Source organism: Ammodytes marinus, assembly GCF_949987685.1.
Source record: "Ammodytes marinus genome assembly, chromosome: 14".
In the NCBI taxonomy this organism is placed as follows: domain Eukaryota; kingdom Metazoa; phylum Chordata; class Actinopteri; order Uranoscopiformes; family Ammodytidae; genus Ammodytes; species Ammodytes marinus.
Genome location: NC_137218.1, coordinates 20,951,468 through 20,971,672, shown reverse-complemented (window position 1 = coordinate 20,971,672; position 20,205 = coordinate 20,951,468). Strand labels below are relative to the sequence as shown.

Below are 20,205 nucleotides of genomic sequence, written 5' to 3'. Positions count from 1 at the left end.
GAATCATATCCACCCTGATTTATGTGCGTATATGCTAATAGGCGTGTTTAGAGCTTTTTTCTTAAAAAATGAGGACGACTTACGTACTGCATATGGTGAGCTAGTGATGGTTTCTACAGCACACAGCGTAAACCCTGGAGAGAAGGCAAATGTTTCCGTTGAGGAGTTTTCAAAGCGTTAACGAGGGAATGATACACTACATGAGGCAACTCTACTAATGTCCAAATATTCTGCCCTAAATGAGTTCAATTCAATGTCCAAATATCTTGAAGATGTAGAATCATGCAGATCCATGCTTAGAAGAGAAAAGAAGGTAGTAAGCTGGGGCGATTCGTGGTCGATGTTTTGTATGAGGGGGATTGGAGGATCTTGAGATAGAGAGCCTTTGGAGCAGAGGGACTGAGGGAGGACAGTTGTTGAACATCTTCTATGTCAGAATTTTTCCCCGCCGGAGACTCCCATGAAGAGATGATTATATCATGGCAGTTCTCTTCTGGGTTCCTGCTGAAAGACAGAACGTAGAATTAGCCAAAACAGAAAGTCGAACTCCACATCAACTCATATAGAAAGTCCTCACTCATGCAACAGTGGATCGTGACTGGTTACTGCCACCATCATTGACATGTCATTGGGTTTCAGGGACATTTAAATTCAGGCCTGAGTAAATAGCGTAAGTGCATTTTCTTTCCAAACTGGGTTTTTTAAGGATTCAGAATTTTCACCAAATTATCGATAAATCAAGCTTGCATACTGTACAAAGCTAAAATAAAAATTTGACAATGCAACTGACTACAAAAGCAGAAGGTGTAATTAAAGCATGCACAAGCAAGCATCACAATGTGCTATTTGGTATTTGGTGGGCCATTATTAGAACTCTGGAGGGGGGGCAACAAAGAATGAGCCCCATATTTTTGCAGGGTATTGTCACAAATATGATTCATGACCTAATTGAGCTCATGTGCAAGGATGTGTTGATACACTCTTGGGTATTGTTATATTCTGAGAACCTATTTGTGACCGTTCATTCCCTAATCTTTTTTTTTTCTCAGTCCGTGCCATCACTTTGCCCTCAATGAATCTCTGCCAAGCTAGCCAGATGTGCACAACAACACGTCTGACCAGCAGCCAATTGTATTCTTATCTCAGCTCTCACGCTGATAGGTTTTTGGCACTTGAGAGACAAACCAATATAAATATGGGAGCTTGCAAAATCATTGCATTGCAAAAAAAACAATCCTATTTGTAAGGGGACAGTGTCTGAACAGGCAAGGACTAATGGCAGTATTTGATTCTGCTCTGTTTAATCAGGAGAGTATGTTGACCAAAGGATGACACCAAAAGGTTTGCATTGGGAACTGGGACAGTTTTTCAAAGCAGGTCGTCGAGCCAAACCAAGAATGCATACCAAATAGAAAAGGATATAATATGTCTACACAATTATAGTGGCTCTACAGGATGTAGTTGGCAACCAGCATACCTCCAGTTGTAGAATGGACTTCCTTTCATTTTGAGTACTTAAGAACAGAAAAAAAGAGACAAGTTCAGTGGTACATGTTAAACTCAGACACTCACACAGAATCACACTTTAAATACATGCGCATCATGCACCAATCTCTCTCTCTCTCTCTCTCTCTCTCTGTCTCTCTCTCTCTCTTTCTCTCTCTTTCTCCACATGCATATTGATAATGTGTCTTCTTTAAGTGGACCACTTGTTTCAGTGTAGTCTGCAGGTCTCCAGCTGTACAAAGGCAAACAACATCTGGACCAGTATCAGCGGCAGTATGTTGAATGCGGCCTTGGTTTTGCAGGAGGCCTGCTGGAGATTCCACAGCTCACTTAGTAAAGCGATGTATCTCTTGTCCTTGAAGAGAACCCCATCCATTTCTGGGGCTTTGAAGTCACCCCCCACCACCCCACCCCATCCCCCCACTTCTCCACCCCCTTCTTACACCCACTAGTTATGCTCTGATTGTGCGTTATGCATCTGCAATAAATGACCTACATACCACACAAGACATCGAAGGGAGGCACATTTTCAGATTTGCGGTATTTGTTTGGCCTAATTATGCAATGAAAGTCCAGATAGTTTTCTCTAGACATCCAATAATGAGCATCAGCATGCTTATATTCCTATCTAATTTGTAACTAATTTGCCAGATTTGTTTTCTGTTGTCTTTGGAAATAGGTGCATTACAGTCCATTATATATTTTCAATACATCAGTGTAGTAGAATGCCAAGGAAAACATTTTGGACCTAATGCAGTATTTCTGTAACAACCAACCCCAGTGACTTTTTTTTTAACTTTCGTTTTCATTTGCATCACATTTCTTTTTTACTTTGATTTCACAGAAAACAAACTATTCATTTTCCTCAGGGTGATATCAACCAGATGACAATTCCTACTCAAAAACTCCGACTCATAACCCAGACACAGGCTAAATAACAACAATAATTGATTTTCCAGTCACTGATGTCAGCCCTAATGGATTTGAAAGTGCATTTGGGGGCTACAGTGGTGGAAGAAGTCATCAGATGCTTGACTTGAATAAATGTAGAAAATACATGAGAGGGGGCCCTCCAAAGGGTCACTTGATGAATCACAAAATACTTTTACATCTACCTTTTCAAGCCTCAAAAACATATCTAAACAAAACTTTGATGGTAAAAGGGGAAATGTTTCTTTGAAGGAAATGTTTGTGTATAATTGGTGATGCTAAATTAGAGAACATACAGAAGTAAAAGCACTTAGTTGAATCTGCAAAGGTTATTAAAAGCATGATAAACCTGCATCAAAATTAAATACAGCAAAACATTTGTAGACTTTTCAGGGTAGAGTCTCATGATATCTAAGTTGCTCAACACACTATAATTAGCTGTCCTATCAACACTTGTTCCGGGTTCATTAGTGTTGTGTACTCTGTAAACACCCCTAAACAAAAGTGTGCTTCCCCCTTTTTCAACTCTATTAATAGCTACAGACTTCATTTATACATACCTCCAGCGTGGATGCTCTGGAGTCTGTGGTCTCACTCGGCCCTATGCTCCTAGGTATACTGGACACAAAATACCCAGCTCCTTTGGGTATGATGGGCTGTCTCACCACCACTTTGCCTTTCCTTGTCTCTGCCAGGAACAAACTGTACCAGTAGGCATCGCTGGAGATCAGGGTGGAATCTGCGATGGTGGAGCTTCTCTGGCTGATCATGCTGTTCCTGCTGATCACACTGTTTCTGTTGGGTGGCGGGATCTTGATGGCCTTCGGCTTCGGTTTTTGACACTTCAGCACAATGATAACCAAGATGGTTATCAGTAGCAGAAACGACACAGCCCCTAAACCGATCACCAAGTACAGGTTCAGGTCCGTGAAGAGGTCGTACTCTATCGGCAACTCGGTGGTCTCCGAAAAGGACATGACGTTTTCCACCGTCGATATCTTGATGGTGACGGTGGCCGAGAGAGATGGTTGACCGTTGTCTTTGGCGACGATCACCAGTCTCTGCTGTCTTGGGTCTCTGTAGCTGAACATCCGCGTTGTCCGGATTTCCCCGTTGTACTGATCCAGGCTGAAGAGGCTCGCATCAGTGATCTGCAGCAGCTGATAAGTGACCCTGGCATTCTGTTCAGAATCGGCATCGATGGCGATCACCTTGGCTATCAGGTGGCCCTTGTCCGTGGACCTCGGTATCACCTCCTCTACCATGGAGCCCTGCGCCCGCCAAGGTGACACTATGATAGGCGTGTTGTCGTTTTGGTCCAGGATGATGATGTGCACTGTCACATTGCTGCTCAGCGGGGGAACTCCGGAGTCTCGAGCCTCGATGTGGAAGAGGAATTCCCTCTCTCTTTCATAGTCGAAGGTCTTCAGGGCATAGAGATCACCATTCTCTGGGTTGATGGAGAACAACATTGACATGGACGTGTTCACAATCTCCTTCTCCATTATGAAATACACCAAGTACTGGTTCTCGTTGAGATCTGGGTCAAACGCACTGAGAGATGTCAACAAAGCCCCCGGTAGATTGTTCTCCACGACGTGGATAGTGTAGAAGGACTGGGAGAATTTGGGCGCGTTGTCATTTATGTCGAGGATTTCTAAAGTGATGGTTTCGTTTTCAGATAAGGGCGGCGAACCTTTGTCTGTCACCCTCAGTGTGATGTCATATTTGCTTACAATCTCTCTGTCCAGTGGCTTTGAAACCAGCAGCTCAAAGTAACCCTCTGAGGATTTGTTCAGGAGGAACGGCAAAGACGCTTCCTGATTCAAAATGAGCTCCACTTCCCCATTGCCTCCAGAGTCCCTGTCCCTGACGCTGACCACTGCGATCAGCGTCCCTACAGACACATCCTCAGTCAGTGCACTTTTCACAGACTTGATGGTCACCTCTGGGTAGTTATCGTTCAGATCTGTGACGTACACCGTGACTTTACAGTGTCCTAACAGAGGGTTGGCCCCCCTGTCCTGGGCTTGTATGTGCATCTCAAAACTCTGACTCTCTTCATAATCGATCACCCCCTTAACCTTAATCTCACCAGTGTTTGGATCAAGCGAGAAGAGCTCCTGCGTCTTCTCTGAGGTGTACAGCGTATAGGAATATACCAACTGAGCGTTTGTGCCTTCATCCAAGTCTGTTGCGTTTAAGGTCATGACCACTGTACCCGCAGCCGAGTTCTCTGAAACGTTGACTTCAAAGACCGGCTGACTGAACAGGGGGGCGTTGTCATTGATATCCAGGACGTTGATAATGATGCTGGCTGTGCCGGAGCGGGGAGGCACCCCTCCATCTACAGCAGTTAAAATCAAATTATGAACTGCATGCTCCTCACGATCCAAATTACCATTCAGCACCAAATCGACGTATTTGGAGCCATCGCTGCCAGTCTGTATGTCTATGCTGAAGTACTTGCTTTCGCTGAGATAGTAGGTCTTGATTGTATTCGCCCCCACGTCCGCATCAACGGCGTTTGTCAATGAAAATCTCTCACCGGGAGGGGTTGCCTCCGAGATGTCCAAGTGCATTGTGCGTCTGCGAAACACCGGTGCGTTGTCGTTGATGTCCATGATTTCCAGCTCGAGGTTAAATATGCGAATGGGGTTTTCAAGTATGACATCCATCTTCAGAAAGCACGAGGTGGTTTTAGTCATGCATATGCTCTCCCGGTCTATCTTCTCGCGGATGAGCAGCTCCCCCGTTTCTTTGTTGATGTCAAGGTAATTTTTGCTGTGAATGACATCGAGCTTCGCGCTGCGCTGCACCAAACTGCGAACATCCAGACCCAAATCTGTGGCCAGGTTGGCAACAAAGGAGCCCTCTTCCATCTCCTCCGGAATAGAGTACCGAGTGATGGACAGCGCGCATCCCCACAGTGCAATGAATGTGAAAACGGCCACAATCCGTAAAGGTGCAAATGCGAGCGCCATCATTACGTTTAGTCCTTGTATATAATGTAGCAATGAAACAGATCCGTCCTTACGATCAGGTTGTCTTGATGGAAGGGAGCGCCGGTGTCATTCTTGCCTCCACGAGTTGAAGCTGTAGCTGCAGCAGGCCATATACAGTACAGTACCGCTGGAGGAGAGGGGCTCTGTCAGCAACGCTGTGCAGGGGCGTTCGCAGCATCTGTGTGGGTTGGCCGGCAGGGAGGGAGGGGTGAACCCCCCGTTCATTAAAATAAAGGGCTGCACATAGAAAGTGTACAAACAAGGCCTCGAACAGAACAGTTGATGGATTAAATATGTGGTAGCCTCAGCTCAAAGTTTTTATTCAAGGAAATATTGTTGAAATATAGAACTGCAACCCACATTCCTCACTTGTAAAACTCCCTCTCTGCAGATGTGTTTCGAACATTTATTTGATTCCTATAGTTTTTTAATCATAGTTCAAAGACCTTTTGCGGAACTATGTTGAAAAATCAAGTTTCCAAAACAAGTGAATGCTCCATGACAGTATCTTTTTTAATTTAATAGACAAATTACATAAAAACTAGGATATTCCAAGAAACAACTTTGAAGTTTACAATCAGAATGTTACCAATTGTAAATATAAGGGAAACATTAAAAAAAACGTTATGCAATTTCATACTTTATTTTTTTGTGGGTATGTTGTATCATTCCCTTTGGTGGATATTGCCAATATTTTTACGCAATATGGTTATATACAGGAAGCTGCTCTTGCTACATGGATGATGATTATAGGACTGAAAATAGTCAGCAAAATAATGTCACTTTGAAGCTCATTTGGTATTTAAAATATGGTACTTATCCAAATTAATTAAGAGATGTAACATACACTTAAAGTGTTTTATTTTCTCAACTCAGTCTTTTAGGCTATTCCTCACTCTGTATAACCTCATCAGACTAACATACATTAGTCATGGGGTTTTAAAAATGTAAAAAAGAAAAAGAAGTCATGCGAAATGATATATTTTATTTTGATGTGACATGTAGTTAAGTTTTACATTATAGACCATTTTGAATGCAGTACCATAGCCCATTCAGCTTTTACTCTCGTTCACTAGCAAGCATGTGCTTGCTGCTATACTTAGATGTCTTTGGTTTTCCAAACTAGAAGGATTGTATTCTGACATGATGGCTGATGAGCATAGAAGTGATGAGTTGAGGACGGTCTTTATCATTCTTCTCCTTTAGCTCCATCTAGTGTCATTTTACAGCATTACAGGAGGATCTGTACTTACAGTTTTTTTTGATTGCTTACAGTTTTTGCCAATTGCTTACACACATGTTGCAGACTTTGGCCCACTGTGTCAAAACTTAACACACAGGCCGAATAGGACAAAGCACATGGAGATAAACTTCTAACTTATAAGGCAAAATGAAACTCTTGAAACAAAACCTAACAATCCCATTTCAAAACAGTTTTTAGCATCAAAACAATACACACATGCATCTTTGAATTACTCTTTCCTAGCAGCAACAACACACAGATGTGCTTTATGCAAAACACAGCTGTATTCAGTACTTTGGATGGTTTTTGACTTTACAAGTTTCATACAGATTTTTTTTGTGAAAGATTGATTCACTACAGTTCATCTAGACATATGAAAATAAAAATAAAAAAGCTTCTGAAAAAAAAGTGTATTTTGCAATGTCATTGTTTTGGCCAACAAAAAAACAAATAGGTATTGCAGTTCAAGAAGCAATTCAGTTTGTCTATATAAACTCTGAAATAATTACAGTAAAATAAAATAAAAACAGTGTTGTAAGGAATGGGGCGGGTTGAATATGAATCTTTTGGATACGGCCTCCCGTTTGCGTCTGGCCACATCGCCTCATCAACATCACATGCAATGTCATCCTTTGAGAACCAAGAGCGAAAATATTCCTGATATCCAGTATAAATGTCCTAATTATGGAGCTACTGTGTAGTTGGGCTGGACTCTCTGCCCAGGCTCTTATATTGTTAGGCCATGATTTATAACATGGTCCACTATAGTGTCCCTGTTGTATGTGTCTCCGTCTGTTGTCTCCTTTGTCATCGTCCTCCTACCGCTCTCTCTTGTCCTCTTTACTTCCCCTGACTCTTACTATCTCACAAAGAAGCTGAGCTCACCTGAGGTCTATTTGTAATGCTAAGGCTCACACTGATTGGTATTCAATTAGATTTATTTTTTTATTTTTAATGTGTGTGAGTCTGTGTGCTTTTCCAATTTTAGTTGTGTTTTGAATTTTAAATAGATGTGTTTTCACAAGGATTGCAGGAGATTTCCTTTTTGAACAATGTTTCTTGTATAAAAAACAGTGTGTAGTGTTTTGCAAGAAGTGTGTTGGAGAATTTCAAACACAGTGCAAAGCCTATTTTGTGTTTGTGGGGTTGGTGCTTGTGTTTAGGGCATGGTCACAAAATTAGAGGTTGTGATCCTTTGGGCCTAGCAACCACTATTAGTGTTTACAGTTTTTGCCAAATGCTTACACACATGTTGCAGACTTTGGCCCACTGTGTCAAAACTTAACACACAGGCCGAATAGGACAAAGCACATGGAGATAAACTTCTAACTTATACGGCAAAACGAAACTCTTGAAACAAAACCTAACAATCCCATTTCAAAACTGTTTTTAGCATCAAAACAATACACACATGCACTTTTGAATTACTCTTTCCTAGCAGCAACAACACACCGATGTGCTTTATGCAAAACACAGCTGTTTTCAGTACTTTGGATGGTTTTTGACTTTAAAAGTCTCATACAGATTTTTTTTTGTGAAAGGTTGATCCACTACAGTTGATCTAGATACATGAAAACAAAATGTAAATGCTTCAGATTTTTTATTTTATTTTGCCATTTCAGGTTTTTGCAAAAGTAAAAAAATAAATGGTACAACTAGAATATTCTACAAAACATAGTGTTCTAAGGGAATGATTGGAAGACATTTAGGCTATGAATCCTGTCTCCTGTTGGCATCTGGCCACATCACCTCATCCACGTCACAGGCAATGTCCTCCCTTGCCAAGCAACGGGGGAAATATCGCCTTGCGTGCCGTATCCAACCTTTTGCAGAATTTTTTGGAAAGATTGATCCACTATATTTTCAATTAGAAAAGAAAACAAGTTTATATTGCAATTTCATGGTTTTGGCCAACAAAAGAAAAAAACACAACGAATAGGTAGGATCGCAGTTCAACAAGCAATTCAGTGTGTCACTATGAACTCTGAAACAATTACAGTAAAAAAAAGATGTGTTGTAAGGAATTTGGCGAGTGGATAATGAATCCTTTGGATACCGCCTCCCGTTTGTGTCTGGCTACATCGCCTCATCGACATCACATGCAATGTCATCCTTTGAGAAGCAACAGCAAAAATATTCCTGATATCCAGTCTAAATGTCCTAATTATGGAGCTATTGTGTTGTTGGGCTGGAATCTCAGACCAGCCTCCTATATTGTTAGGCCATGATCTATAACATGGTCCACTAGTGACCCTGTCTCCGTCTGTTGTCTCCTTTGTCATCGTCCTCCTGCCGCTCTCTTTTGTCCTCTTCCCCTGACTCTTACTGTCTCACAAAGGAGCTGAGCTCACCTGAGGTCTATGTGTAATGCTAAGGCTCACACTGATTGGTATTATATTAGCTTTATTTTTTATTTTTCATGTGTGTGAATCTGTGTGCTTTTCCAATTTTAGTTGTGTTTTGTATTTTAAATAGATGTGTTTTCCAAAGGATTGCAGGTGATTTCCTTTTTGACCAATGTATCTTATGTAAAACACTGTGTGTAGTGTTTTGCAAAAAGTGTGTTGGGGAATTTCAAACACAGTGCAAAGCACTTATTGTGTTTGTAGGATTGGTGCTTGTGTTTAGGGCATGGTCACCAAAGTTAGAGGTTGTGATGCGTTGGGCCTAGCAACCACTATTAGAGTGTAAGCATTAGGCAAAAACTGTAAGCATTAGGCAAAAACTGTAAAGTCAAAAACCATCCAAAGTACTGAATACAGCTGGGTTTTGCATAAAGCACATCTGTGTGTTGTTGCTGCTATAAGAGTAATTCAAAAGTGCATGTGTGTATGGTTTTGATGCTAAAAATAGTTTTGAAATGGAATTGTTAGGTTTTGTTTCAAGAGTTTCATTTTGCCGTATAAGTTAGAAGTTTATCTCCATGTGCTTTGTCCTATTCGGCCTGTGTGTTAAGTTTTAACACAGTGGGCAAAAGTCTGAAACATGTGTGTAAGCATTCGGCAAAAACTGTAAACCTGATTGGTGTGTCTAGAATAAAGCAATCATGTGTTTGAGCACCTGATGGCTGTGTTTACTGACTGGCTCATGTGTTTTGTCATTTGACAGTCAGTGCTTTGGAATTGCAATAAGGTGACATCATGATATACTTCTGTGTCTAATGTATTCAAGTGTGTTTAGTGTTTTGCAAATCACTGTGTGTATTGTTTTGCAAAAAGTGTGAGGCTGACTTTGTGCTTATAGTGGTGCACATATGGGCCAAAGGTTTGCTTCTTGAGTTTAAGGTTTTGATAATTGTGTAATACTTTTGATTTTAGTGTTCGTGTGATCGTAAAAAAATTGTAATGCACCCAAACCACAAACATACACTTGTATTATCTATTACATGTAATGCCTTTAAATGGTCACATTGGACTTACTTACCCATCTACTACTACCACTAGGGGTATTTTCATGTGATATCATGCCCTAGATGTAAGTTGCTTTGGACTATCTGCCATAGTAATGTAATATAAAAACTACAAAGTTCAACTGTAAACAACATATCTAACAGTTCATGGTAAAGATACACAAGCAAGTCATATTTGCATGTGCATGCATGAGTAACAAAAGACAAAAACATATTATTTAAAGCTTGTGTGAAAATAAAACAGTGAATTCCAATACACAGCATGCACAGACATAGGTGTGGTTAGTTGCTTTTTTTCTAAAAAGGTCCGTGTGGGAAGAGCACCCTCTCCTGGAAGGAAAGGGGGAACTCATCTGTTCAACCAGAGTGGTGGAAGCTATGGATTGTTGGGAGAAAAAAGGAGGGAGATGCATGGAAAAAGCAACACAGATTGGAATCTCTGCACATATCACATAGTGCAGAAGCTAGACAAAAGCTATGTGTCTGTGCTTATAGCACAGGGGACATATTATGACTGCTAAGCCTGTGTCTTTTTTGGTACTGGTTGTGATACAAACAAAGATAAATCTTGGTTTAGTATTATTGATAGGGTATAGGTACGTAGGCTTCTCTGGATTTGTATTTAAAATGTCTGGCAGGCTCTAAATTCTATTTTTTTTTTTTCGCAAAGTTTTCATCCCTCTTGACATGATCTTCTTGGAGTGCAGGATACATCTGAATCTGGCCCTTGGCACTCAGCTTTCCAACATGAAGCAGTTCACTGAGGCAGTCAGGCCAGAGATTAACACACAGGTCCGCAGTGGCTCGGTTAAAGGCGATGGATCTTGTGGATTATTTCCAGAGTAGTAGTTTAAATCCTAGGGTTTACTGACCAGATTGTCAAGAGAAAAAGGATAAATGGCACCTCAGACCCACAATTCACACTAAAAAAGAACAATAATAGCAGCTTCTCCTTACGTTTAGAATACATGTGTCCGTTTGGTAGAGTGAGGATCATCCTGACCTAGATTGGGCCCTTCATTTTGACTCCATGGCTCACACCCCTGACCCCTCTGGAGACAAATCTCAGTGTCAGCAATCAGGGCACAGAATGACTTGCACCATGCTGAGCCAGGGCAGTCCAATATGAGCGGCGGCCTTGCCAGTTCTGCCCCCACGTTTTTTTCCTCTTTCTGAGAGCCACGTTTAAAGCCAGTTAGCTAATCGTGCTCTTGCCACACTTTCTTCAATCATGCTGTCAATGCAATGAGAACACGTTAAATCTTATGCCAGTTGCACAAAACCACTGTAATTATAATGCACACTGTTTAGGCTATGCTGTGATGACATATACAGATGTATACAACATCAATGTCATCTCAAGATTGAACTTTTACTGCTTTCATACTTGATGGATTTGTTTATTTCTGTTGGAACAAATGCTAATTTGGTCAAGCAGTTATTTCAAAGCCACATAAACAACATCCACCAATGCCAGGATTAAAAGTATTTCTGCCAAATAACAAAAAACAGCGACAGAGTTGAAGACACATTTATTGATATTATATACAGAGCGGTTAGTCATAAGAAGCTTGACTTTGTAATTATCTGTAGATGTACAAATCACACCCTATGAGGAATACAAATCTGGAATGCATATAACCAATGTCGGAATTATGTCTATTACCACAGCGGTAATCAAAGCATCCGACTGTCATTTGCAGTGACATTGCAGGTGGCCCTCTAAAGTGTCAACAATTTGATGTGTTGTGTCAACGTAATGGTCTGCCGCACAAGCACAATGAGCAGGATCACGGCTGTGATGCTATTCCTAGATAACACAATCTCTCAATAAACTGAGGTTGTATACATCCCGATGGACACGTTGCATGCATGGTTAGACTCATCATTTCAATGGCGTATTTCGGAAATCAGATGCATTTGCCACTGAGTCTCTCCTCTGGTTTTGAATGAACCTGTACTGCATAACCTTTCTCTACCATTTGTTTGCATTGATCATACATGGTGCCTGCACTGCATTCACGCTTCATAGACCTGTGAACAAATGACCTGTCACTGAATGCACCCAACATGGAAGACATAAGATGAACTTATTAGAGAACCGTTACTGTAGTGAAAAATAATGCCCACACAGATTCTCCTTGTTGTTGAGTATAGCAGTTGTAGTTTTTTTCTTTTTAAATATATATCCTAAATATGTTAGCTTTAGGTAGAACAGTTTGTTGGTTGACAACTTTGACACACAGCATTGCTCTCAGTAGAACAGTCCTTGTAAGACAAAATGTTGGGTCTACATAATGTTAGTTAATCATACAGTATGACCTTTCTGAGAACCAGCAGCCTCAAAACAGATCAAATCACATTTACCTGCGGTCACTGCTGCTGTAAAAGGTATACCTTCTTTCTATTGCTCAAAATGCACATAAGACTACAACTTCATGATGGAAAAGTTGATCCCACTATGACTAATATATATATTATTTACTTTATTTATATTTGTTTTGGTATTTACAAAAAATAGAAAATATACCACCACTCCTCACCACAAGGTGAGGAGTGGTATTAAATTCCACTGTAAAAAGGAGAAACACAGTCGGTCAGAGCAATGAGTTATTCATAGGTATTAATGGACCTAGATAATGGCATAAATATTTCATACACAGATTGTACAGTATAGTTGGGGTATCATTTGAAGATGTCATTGCTTATGAGACCATCATCCTTGTCAAAAGATTGTTCGTAGCTTGAGATGAATCTTTTTTTCTTTCCAAAAGTAGAGAAAGTGTTGTACATATCCAGCTCTCCTCTGGGTGGCAGCTTCAGCGTGCTGTAGTCAGACGTGGTGCCAGGTATGTACACATTGTGCTGGTAGTCTGGAGCCTCCGAATGAGGCTGAGTGTACTTTGTAGCCCAGGAGTAATGAGGAACTGTTCCCTCGTGGAGAGATATCTTGCAGTCTGCAAAAATTGGGGGGAAAAATGCGCATAAATTACAGTTTGTTTGAGAGGATTATTTCTGCAATGAGCCCATATTTACATACAATAAGGTGGCTTTTAAAAGGCATCCTCTTACGGTAATTTAAGCCTTTTTCAGAAAAATGCAAAACACTTCCTGCAAGTTAGGAGGAGGGCTGTGGTGTTATCTGCTTCTCGGTTCTGCAATTTATATTTCAAACTAAGTTCTAAGGCGCAGACAAAGGGAGACCCCCCCCCCACCCCACCACCCGCTTTCATGTGAAGAATAATGAGCCCAATAATGAGCACAGTTGCCACCTACCATTCATATGGTTTCCCCAGGTCAAGTATTGTGGTGCTACAGAGCAGGAAAACCCATCGGCATCGTATTGTTGTTGGCGAGAAAGGGTGCCCTCCATGTGTCCTGAACTATACCTGAAGAGATGAATCGACAGCACAACATGTGTAAATTGAGGCGTGTGTGTGTGTGTGTGTGTGTGTGTGTGTGTGTGTGTGTGTGTGTGTGTGTGTGTGTGTGTGTGTGTGTGTGTGCGCGTATTGTAATTGGCTCAACAATGTGTTCACCTCTTGTATGCTGAGTTGCGTTGGTTCTTGGTCCAGGTCCAATCCTTGTTTGAATACCTAATAAGCTGCACAGTTGAGATATGAAAAGAGAAAAAAATTAGTTACCAGCTCAAGTAGCACAATTGCACTGTATTTATGTCTCACTGATGGCCTGTGTGCAAGGATAAAGGCATCATCATGTGGAAGATACTTTAAAATCCGATCTTTATTTTATCTATATATACAGTATATATCATATCTATTCAAGATGATTTACATGACTTTTTTCGGTTGTCAACAGTTCACAAGTTTCAAAGAAATAAAATACTGACAAAGTCAAGCTTCAGTAAAACAGCTGGAATCTTGATGAGGTTTATTAGATTATTAGTTCAAGTTTTTACCAGACTATTAAAAACAGATTTTAAATGACATTGTCAAAATCCATTATAGGCGTTCCAATGCAAAATTATAACGACAGAGAAGTTGTCACATCTCCTTAAAATTTGCTAAATCAGTTGGTAACTAATCTATTCATGTGACTAACGTGAGGTTTAATACTGATAAATGTACTGATTCTGTTCAATGGAGTGCATAAACAGCAGCTGCGTAACATTCAAGAAACAGCTTCAAGTCTGTGATAAAAAAAAATATTCTACTTACAATCATATGAAAAAGTTTGGGAACCCCTCTCAGCCGGCATTATAATTGACTCTGCTTTCACAAAAAAAATATAAAAGTGGTATGTCTTTAATTTACCAGGAACAGCTAAGTACTGGGATGTTTTCCAAACAAAGATTTTTTGAAAAGCAGTATTTGGTTGTATGAAATAAAATAAAATGTGAAAAACTGGCTGTGCAAAAATATGGGAACCCTTGTGGTTTTGTTGATTTTAATGCCTGTAACAGCATGTAAAACTGATGATTTTAAACACAAAGTTGGTTGGATTATGTTGTTAAGCCTTGAACCTCATATAATTGTCTGTTTAATCATGAGAACATGTATTTTAGGTGCCTAAATGCAAGTTGCACTTCTCTTTGACTCTCTGCTGAAGTGAGACGGAATGGGATCATCAAAACAGCTCCCAAAAGATCTTAAAGCAAAGATTATTCATTGTCATGGTTTAGGGGAAGGCTACAAGAAGCTTTCCCAAAGGTTTCAATTGTCAATTTCTACTGTAAGGAGCGTTGTCAGGGAATGGAAGGACACAGGCACAGTTGCAGTTAAACCCAGGTCTAGCAGACCAAGAAAAGTACAAGAGCGGCATATGCGGCGGATTGTGAGAATGGTTGCACACAACCCAAAGATCACCTCCAAAGACCTGCAAGAACATCTGGCTGCAGATTGTGTATCTGTACATGGTTCTACAATTCAGTGCAATTTGCACCAAAACATCTGTATGGCCGGGTGATGAGAAGGAAGCCCTTTCTGCGCCCACGCCACAGATACAGTTGCATGGAGTATGCAAAAGCTCATTTAGACAAGCCAGCTTCATATTGGAAGAAAATGCTTTGGACTGATGAGACAAAAATTAAGTTATTTGGTCTTTATAAAAAGCAGATGTTTTGGTGCAAATTGCGCTGAATTGTTGAACGATGTACAGATGCACAATCTGCAGCCAGATGTTCTTGCAGGTCTTTGGAGGTGATCTGTGGGTTGTGTGCAACCATTCTCACAATCCTCCACCTATGCCGCTCCTGTTTTTTTCTTGGTCTGCCATGCCTGGGTTTAACTGCCACTATGCCTGTGTCCTTCCATTTCCTGACAACGTTCCCTACAGTCGAAATTGACAATTGAAACCTTTGGGAAAGCTTCTTGTAGCCTTCCCCTAAACCATGACAATGAACAATCTTTGTTTTTCAGATCTTTTGGGAGCTGTTTTGATGATCCCATTCTGTCTCACTTCAGCAGAGAGTCAAAGAGAAGTGCAACTTGCATTTAGGCACCTAAAATACATTTTCTCATGATTAAACAGACAATTATATGAGGTTCAAGGCTTAACAACATAATCCAACCAACTTTGTGTTTAAAGTCATCAGTTTTACATGCTGTTACAGGCATTAAAATCAACAAAACCACAAGGGTACCCATATTTTTGCACAGCCAGTTTTTCACATTTTATTTTATTTCATACAACCAAATACTGCTTTTCAAAAAATCTTTGTTTGGAAAACATCCCAGTACTTAACTGTTCCTGGTAAATTAAAGACATACCACTTTTATATTTTTTTTGTGAAAGCAGAGTCAATTATAATGCCGGCTGAGAGGGGTTCCCAAACTTTTTCATATGACTGTATATCCCTGCAACACTTTTTATGCCCTCGTCGTAAACATATTTTTGTATATAAACAAATTGAGGGTAACTACAGTACATGCAATATCATATGGATGCTCATTTGATAATTCTTCACAAATTGAGTTATTCTAACATTTTACACTTTAACATTTGTATTTATACAGCATTGTCTGTATTGTTGTTACTGTCTTACAGAGTAGGCTATGATAGAGCGCCCCCCAGTGTGTTAAATGCATTGTGAAATTTGCCCCTTCCTATCATTGAACAGCTGTACACTCGTTTTCTAATTAAACTAGGTTAATTACATTTTGCAGTAGCTTGCTGGTAGTTCATATTTACATAGTGATCCAAGAAGATACATTACTTTTCTTTCTTTTTTATTGTTGCTATTTGGGTGTAGATAATTACTGAAACTACAAAGTACAAACATTGTTGGGCCATAGAAGGAAAATAATGACTGATTATGTTATTTTGATATTATTATTATTATTTATGTTTTTACAATTTGAACTGCTTTATCAGCTTTAGTTAACCAAACTAGATTTCTCATGAGAGTAGTAGCTTTGTTTTAGTTCAACTACTTCCAGTGTGACGTGATTGTTAGCTTGCTGCTGTTTGCAAAGCTGCTTTCAAAGAAGCTTCTCCAACACTGTTTACGGACATGAATGAGTGGATATAGTTTTGGAAAAAAAGTGTTAAGATAGGCAGACTACCGTTTCTATTATGATTATGATGAGTATGTTCCAGTATATTTCAGGTAACACTTTACAATAAGGTACACAAAAAAAGAGTAGTTACCCTTTTTAAAAGGTAAATGTACCTTTTGAAAAAGGTAAGTTTACATTTTAAAAAGGTAAATTTACCTTTTAAAAAGGGTAACTACTCTTTTTTTGTGTACCTTATTGTAAAGTGTTACCAAGTGTTACCATATTTCAGTCTCTTACCTCGTTTGGGGTTGCAGCTCTGTTGTTGACCAGTTCATTGCTGGACAGTGCGCTCCATCCAGAAGTCAGGTAGTCAGTGCTCTTGGCGTTATTCTGTTGAAGTGACATAACCGGACTGCAAGGCTTCAGGAACATGAAGTCACTTTTGGACGATTCCGGTGTCAGGCACATTTTGTAGCAGTAGACCTGAGGAAGTGCGCCGTTGCCATTTGCCTCCGCGCATCCGGACGCGCCCGTGGACATCCGTACGTTTAAGTTGGACTTTTTAAACACCTCGGTGGTGGGCGATGTCTCTGAGCGAAAGCAGCAGCAGCAGCGGCTGCGCTTGCTGATGGAGGGGAAGTCTGACTCTCTGCTGGACGCTCTGCCCTTCAGTCTCCGCACTGCAACCAGGACGATGATAGCCACCAGGAATGTGAAGGAGATTGCGCCCAGGGACACGATTATGTACAGGGTGAGGTTGGAGCTGTGATGCAGGCTCAGTGACAGGTCACCCAAATCGGGCTGCAAATCTGGCAGGCTGTCAACCACTGACAGGATGATGGAAACCGTGGCCGAGAGGGGCGGCTGACCATTGTCCTTCACGAGAATGACCAGCCTGTGCCTCGTGGGGTCTTTCTCCACTAACTGGCGTATTGTCCTGATTTCGCCGGTGTACAGAGCGACGCTGAACAAGCTCGGGTCTGTCGCCTGGAGCATTTGATAGAGAAGACGCGAGTTTTGACCCCCGTCCGCGTCCACCGCGCTGATTTTGGTGACAAGGTGACCGGCGTCAGCTGATTTGGGCACGGCTTCGCTGGGCGCCGTGCCGTTTTGCGGAAGTGGTGACACAATCACAGGCGTATTGTCGTTTTGGTCCAAAATATAGATGTTCACTGACACGTTGCTTTTGAGGGGAGGGAACCCGGCGTCTTGAGCTTGAACCGTGATCTGAAAGTTTTTCAGTTGTTCGTGGTCAAAGGATCGCAGTGCGTAAATGTTCCCGTTGTCCGAGTTGATGGACACGTACGTGGACACTGGCATTCCCTGTATGTCGCCTTCCAGTATGGAATAGGAGAGGTATGCATTTTGACCAAAATCTGGGTCCAGTGCAGTCACAGAGCAAATGGACGCCCCGGGCGCGTTATTCTCAGTCAAATACACAGTATAAGAAGGCTGTTTGAAGTGAGGCGCGTTATCATTCACGTCAGAGACTTGGACCAAAATAGTTTTCCTAGTGAACAACGGTGGAGAGCCCATATCTCTGGCTGTGAGGGTGATGTTGAACTCAGCCACTGCCTCCCTGTCCAGAAAATCACTAGTTACTAATGTGTAGTAGTTCTTAAAGGATGAGTGGAGTTGAAAGGGGACGTGATGGGGGATCTCACAGTCCACGTTCCCGTTTTCACCCGAGTCTTTGTCCGTTACGCTTATGACGGCTATAACGGTTCCCGGGGGCGCGTCCTCCTGTACAGGTGTGGACACCGACGTCAGGATCACCTCTGGAATGTTGTCATTTTTATCCAGAACGTTCACTAGCACTTTACAGTGAACTGCCACGGCTGAAGGGCCTTTATCTTTAGCCTGAACATAAATTTCATGCATCCTGGCCTTTTCATAATCTATCACTCCTTTGACTTTGATTTCCCCCGTGCGCGCGTCTACGATGAAAAGCTGGCGCACCTTGAGTGGAGCGTGGCCACTGAACGAGTAGGTGATGTCAGCGTTGGGACCCTCGTCTAAATCAGACGCATTGAGCTTTATGACTACTGTGCCTTTAGGTGCGTTTTCGGCCAGCCTCACTCTGTAGAACGACTGGTCAAACACGGGCGCGTTATCATTTGCATCCAAAACGGTGATGTCAATTTGCGCAGTGCCCGATCTCTCCGACGCGCCCCCATCCACCGCCGTTAGGACCATTTGATGCGCACTTTGCTGTTCTCTGTCCAGTGGGCTCTGAAGGACAAGTTCTGCAAATTTGCTGCCGTCGCTGCGTGTCTGTATATCCAAGAGGAAATGCTCATTTACGCTCAGCAAATAGGTGCGCAGCGAGTTGGAGCCCACGTCCAGGTCCTGCGCGCTCTCAAGTGGGAAACGGGACCCCGGCGTAGCGGACTCCGAAATGTCCAGATTGAACTCGGTCCAGGGGAAACTGGGAGAGTTGTCGTTCACGTCCAAAATCTCCATCTCCACCCTGTAAAGCTCCAGAGGGTTTTCAATGACCACTTGCAAGTGAAAAGAGCAATACAAACTCTGCTCGCATAGTTCCTCGCGGTCAATTCTTTCGTTGACAAATAAAACCCCATTCTCTAAATTGACCTCCACATATTGTTTCTTGGCACCTGAGACTATCCGGAATCGGCGCGCAGACAGCTTGTTCAAATCCAAGCCCAGGTCCTCTGCAATGTTGCCAACAAACGCTCCATGCTCCAGCTCCTCAGGGATTGAGTAGCGAATCTGTCCACAGACTGCGTCCAAGAAACATGTCAACAACGCAAAACGGCACACAGCATGCCATGTCCCACACGGTCCTTTCTTCGACCCCTGTCTGTCCATCTGGAGGCTGTATCAGTGCCGCAACTCACACCAAGGACTCTTGTCTGTATTGTTCTCATACAAGGCAATGATTAAGGCAGAGTTGAGCAAAACAGGCTACAGTCTGGTGGGGGGGGGGGGGGAAACTTGACATTGGTGGTACTGGAACAGCTTCTGTCTGCCTGAGAGAAAAGAGAGGAGAGAGAAAGGGGTGTGCAAGGGCTACAAGCCTATCTCAGATTATAGTGTGTGTTTCGTGTGTCTGTGAGTGCGTGTTTATTATTGGCCCTACTATTCCAATAGGAGGGGAAACGACATCTGCTCGGATAATCTACCCTGCCTACTAGCCCGATCAAATTCATGTCACAGTCTCTAGGCTTTGACCGCAGGTCAAACACACTTGACTCCATTTCTTATGTTTAATCATTTTCAACTGATAGAATGATAAAATAGATAAAAGACAAATCTTTCTTTCATATAAAGTCTAGCTTACAAAAAGGTTTTAAAAAAAACTCTTCTCTTAATTAAGTATTATTTCAAAGTAGGATAGGAAATTTGGAATGACATTGTCCTTAGTATTAGGAATATAAGAACCTGCAAGAAACATTCCAGTACCTGATTGTCATGGCCATATGCAACTGTGAAAGAAAATCAATGTGAAAATCCACTCATTGTTGTTCATGTTAAATAAAGGGTGTGACATTTCAGTTGGAAAATAGGAGAGGCAGCCTCAATTTGAATCAGCTTTAAGGAAGAAAAAGAATATAGTAATCAAGCAACCCCTGGGAATAATACAGGGAGTGTATTGCAGCATTTGATAAAAAAGTTGAGAGTGCATTAGTT

At 41.6% G+C, this 20,205-nt stretch overlaps 1 protein-coding gene across 1 annotated transcript; it reads right to left on the bottom strand.

Moving 5' to 3' along the window:
- Nucleotides 1-1,714: 1,714 nt before the first annotated feature.
- LOC307261039 (protocadherin-10-like) lies at nucleotides 1,715-19,383 on the bottom strand (the record flags this gene model as incomplete). The annotated part of the gene is made up of 8 exons (XM_080041476.1): nucleotides 1,715-1,861; nucleotides 2,997-5,434; nucleotides 5,567-5,678; nucleotides 12,637-12,665; nucleotides 12,781-13,050; nucleotides 13,370-13,482; nucleotides 13,633-13,688; nucleotides 16,849-19,383. The coding sequence occupies 8 exons, from the start codon at nucleotides 19,381-19,383 to the stop codon at nucleotides 1,715-1,717; spliced, it is 5,700 nt and encodes a 1,899-aa protein (XP_079897602.1).
- Nucleotides 19,384-20,205: the final 822 nt, after the last annotated feature.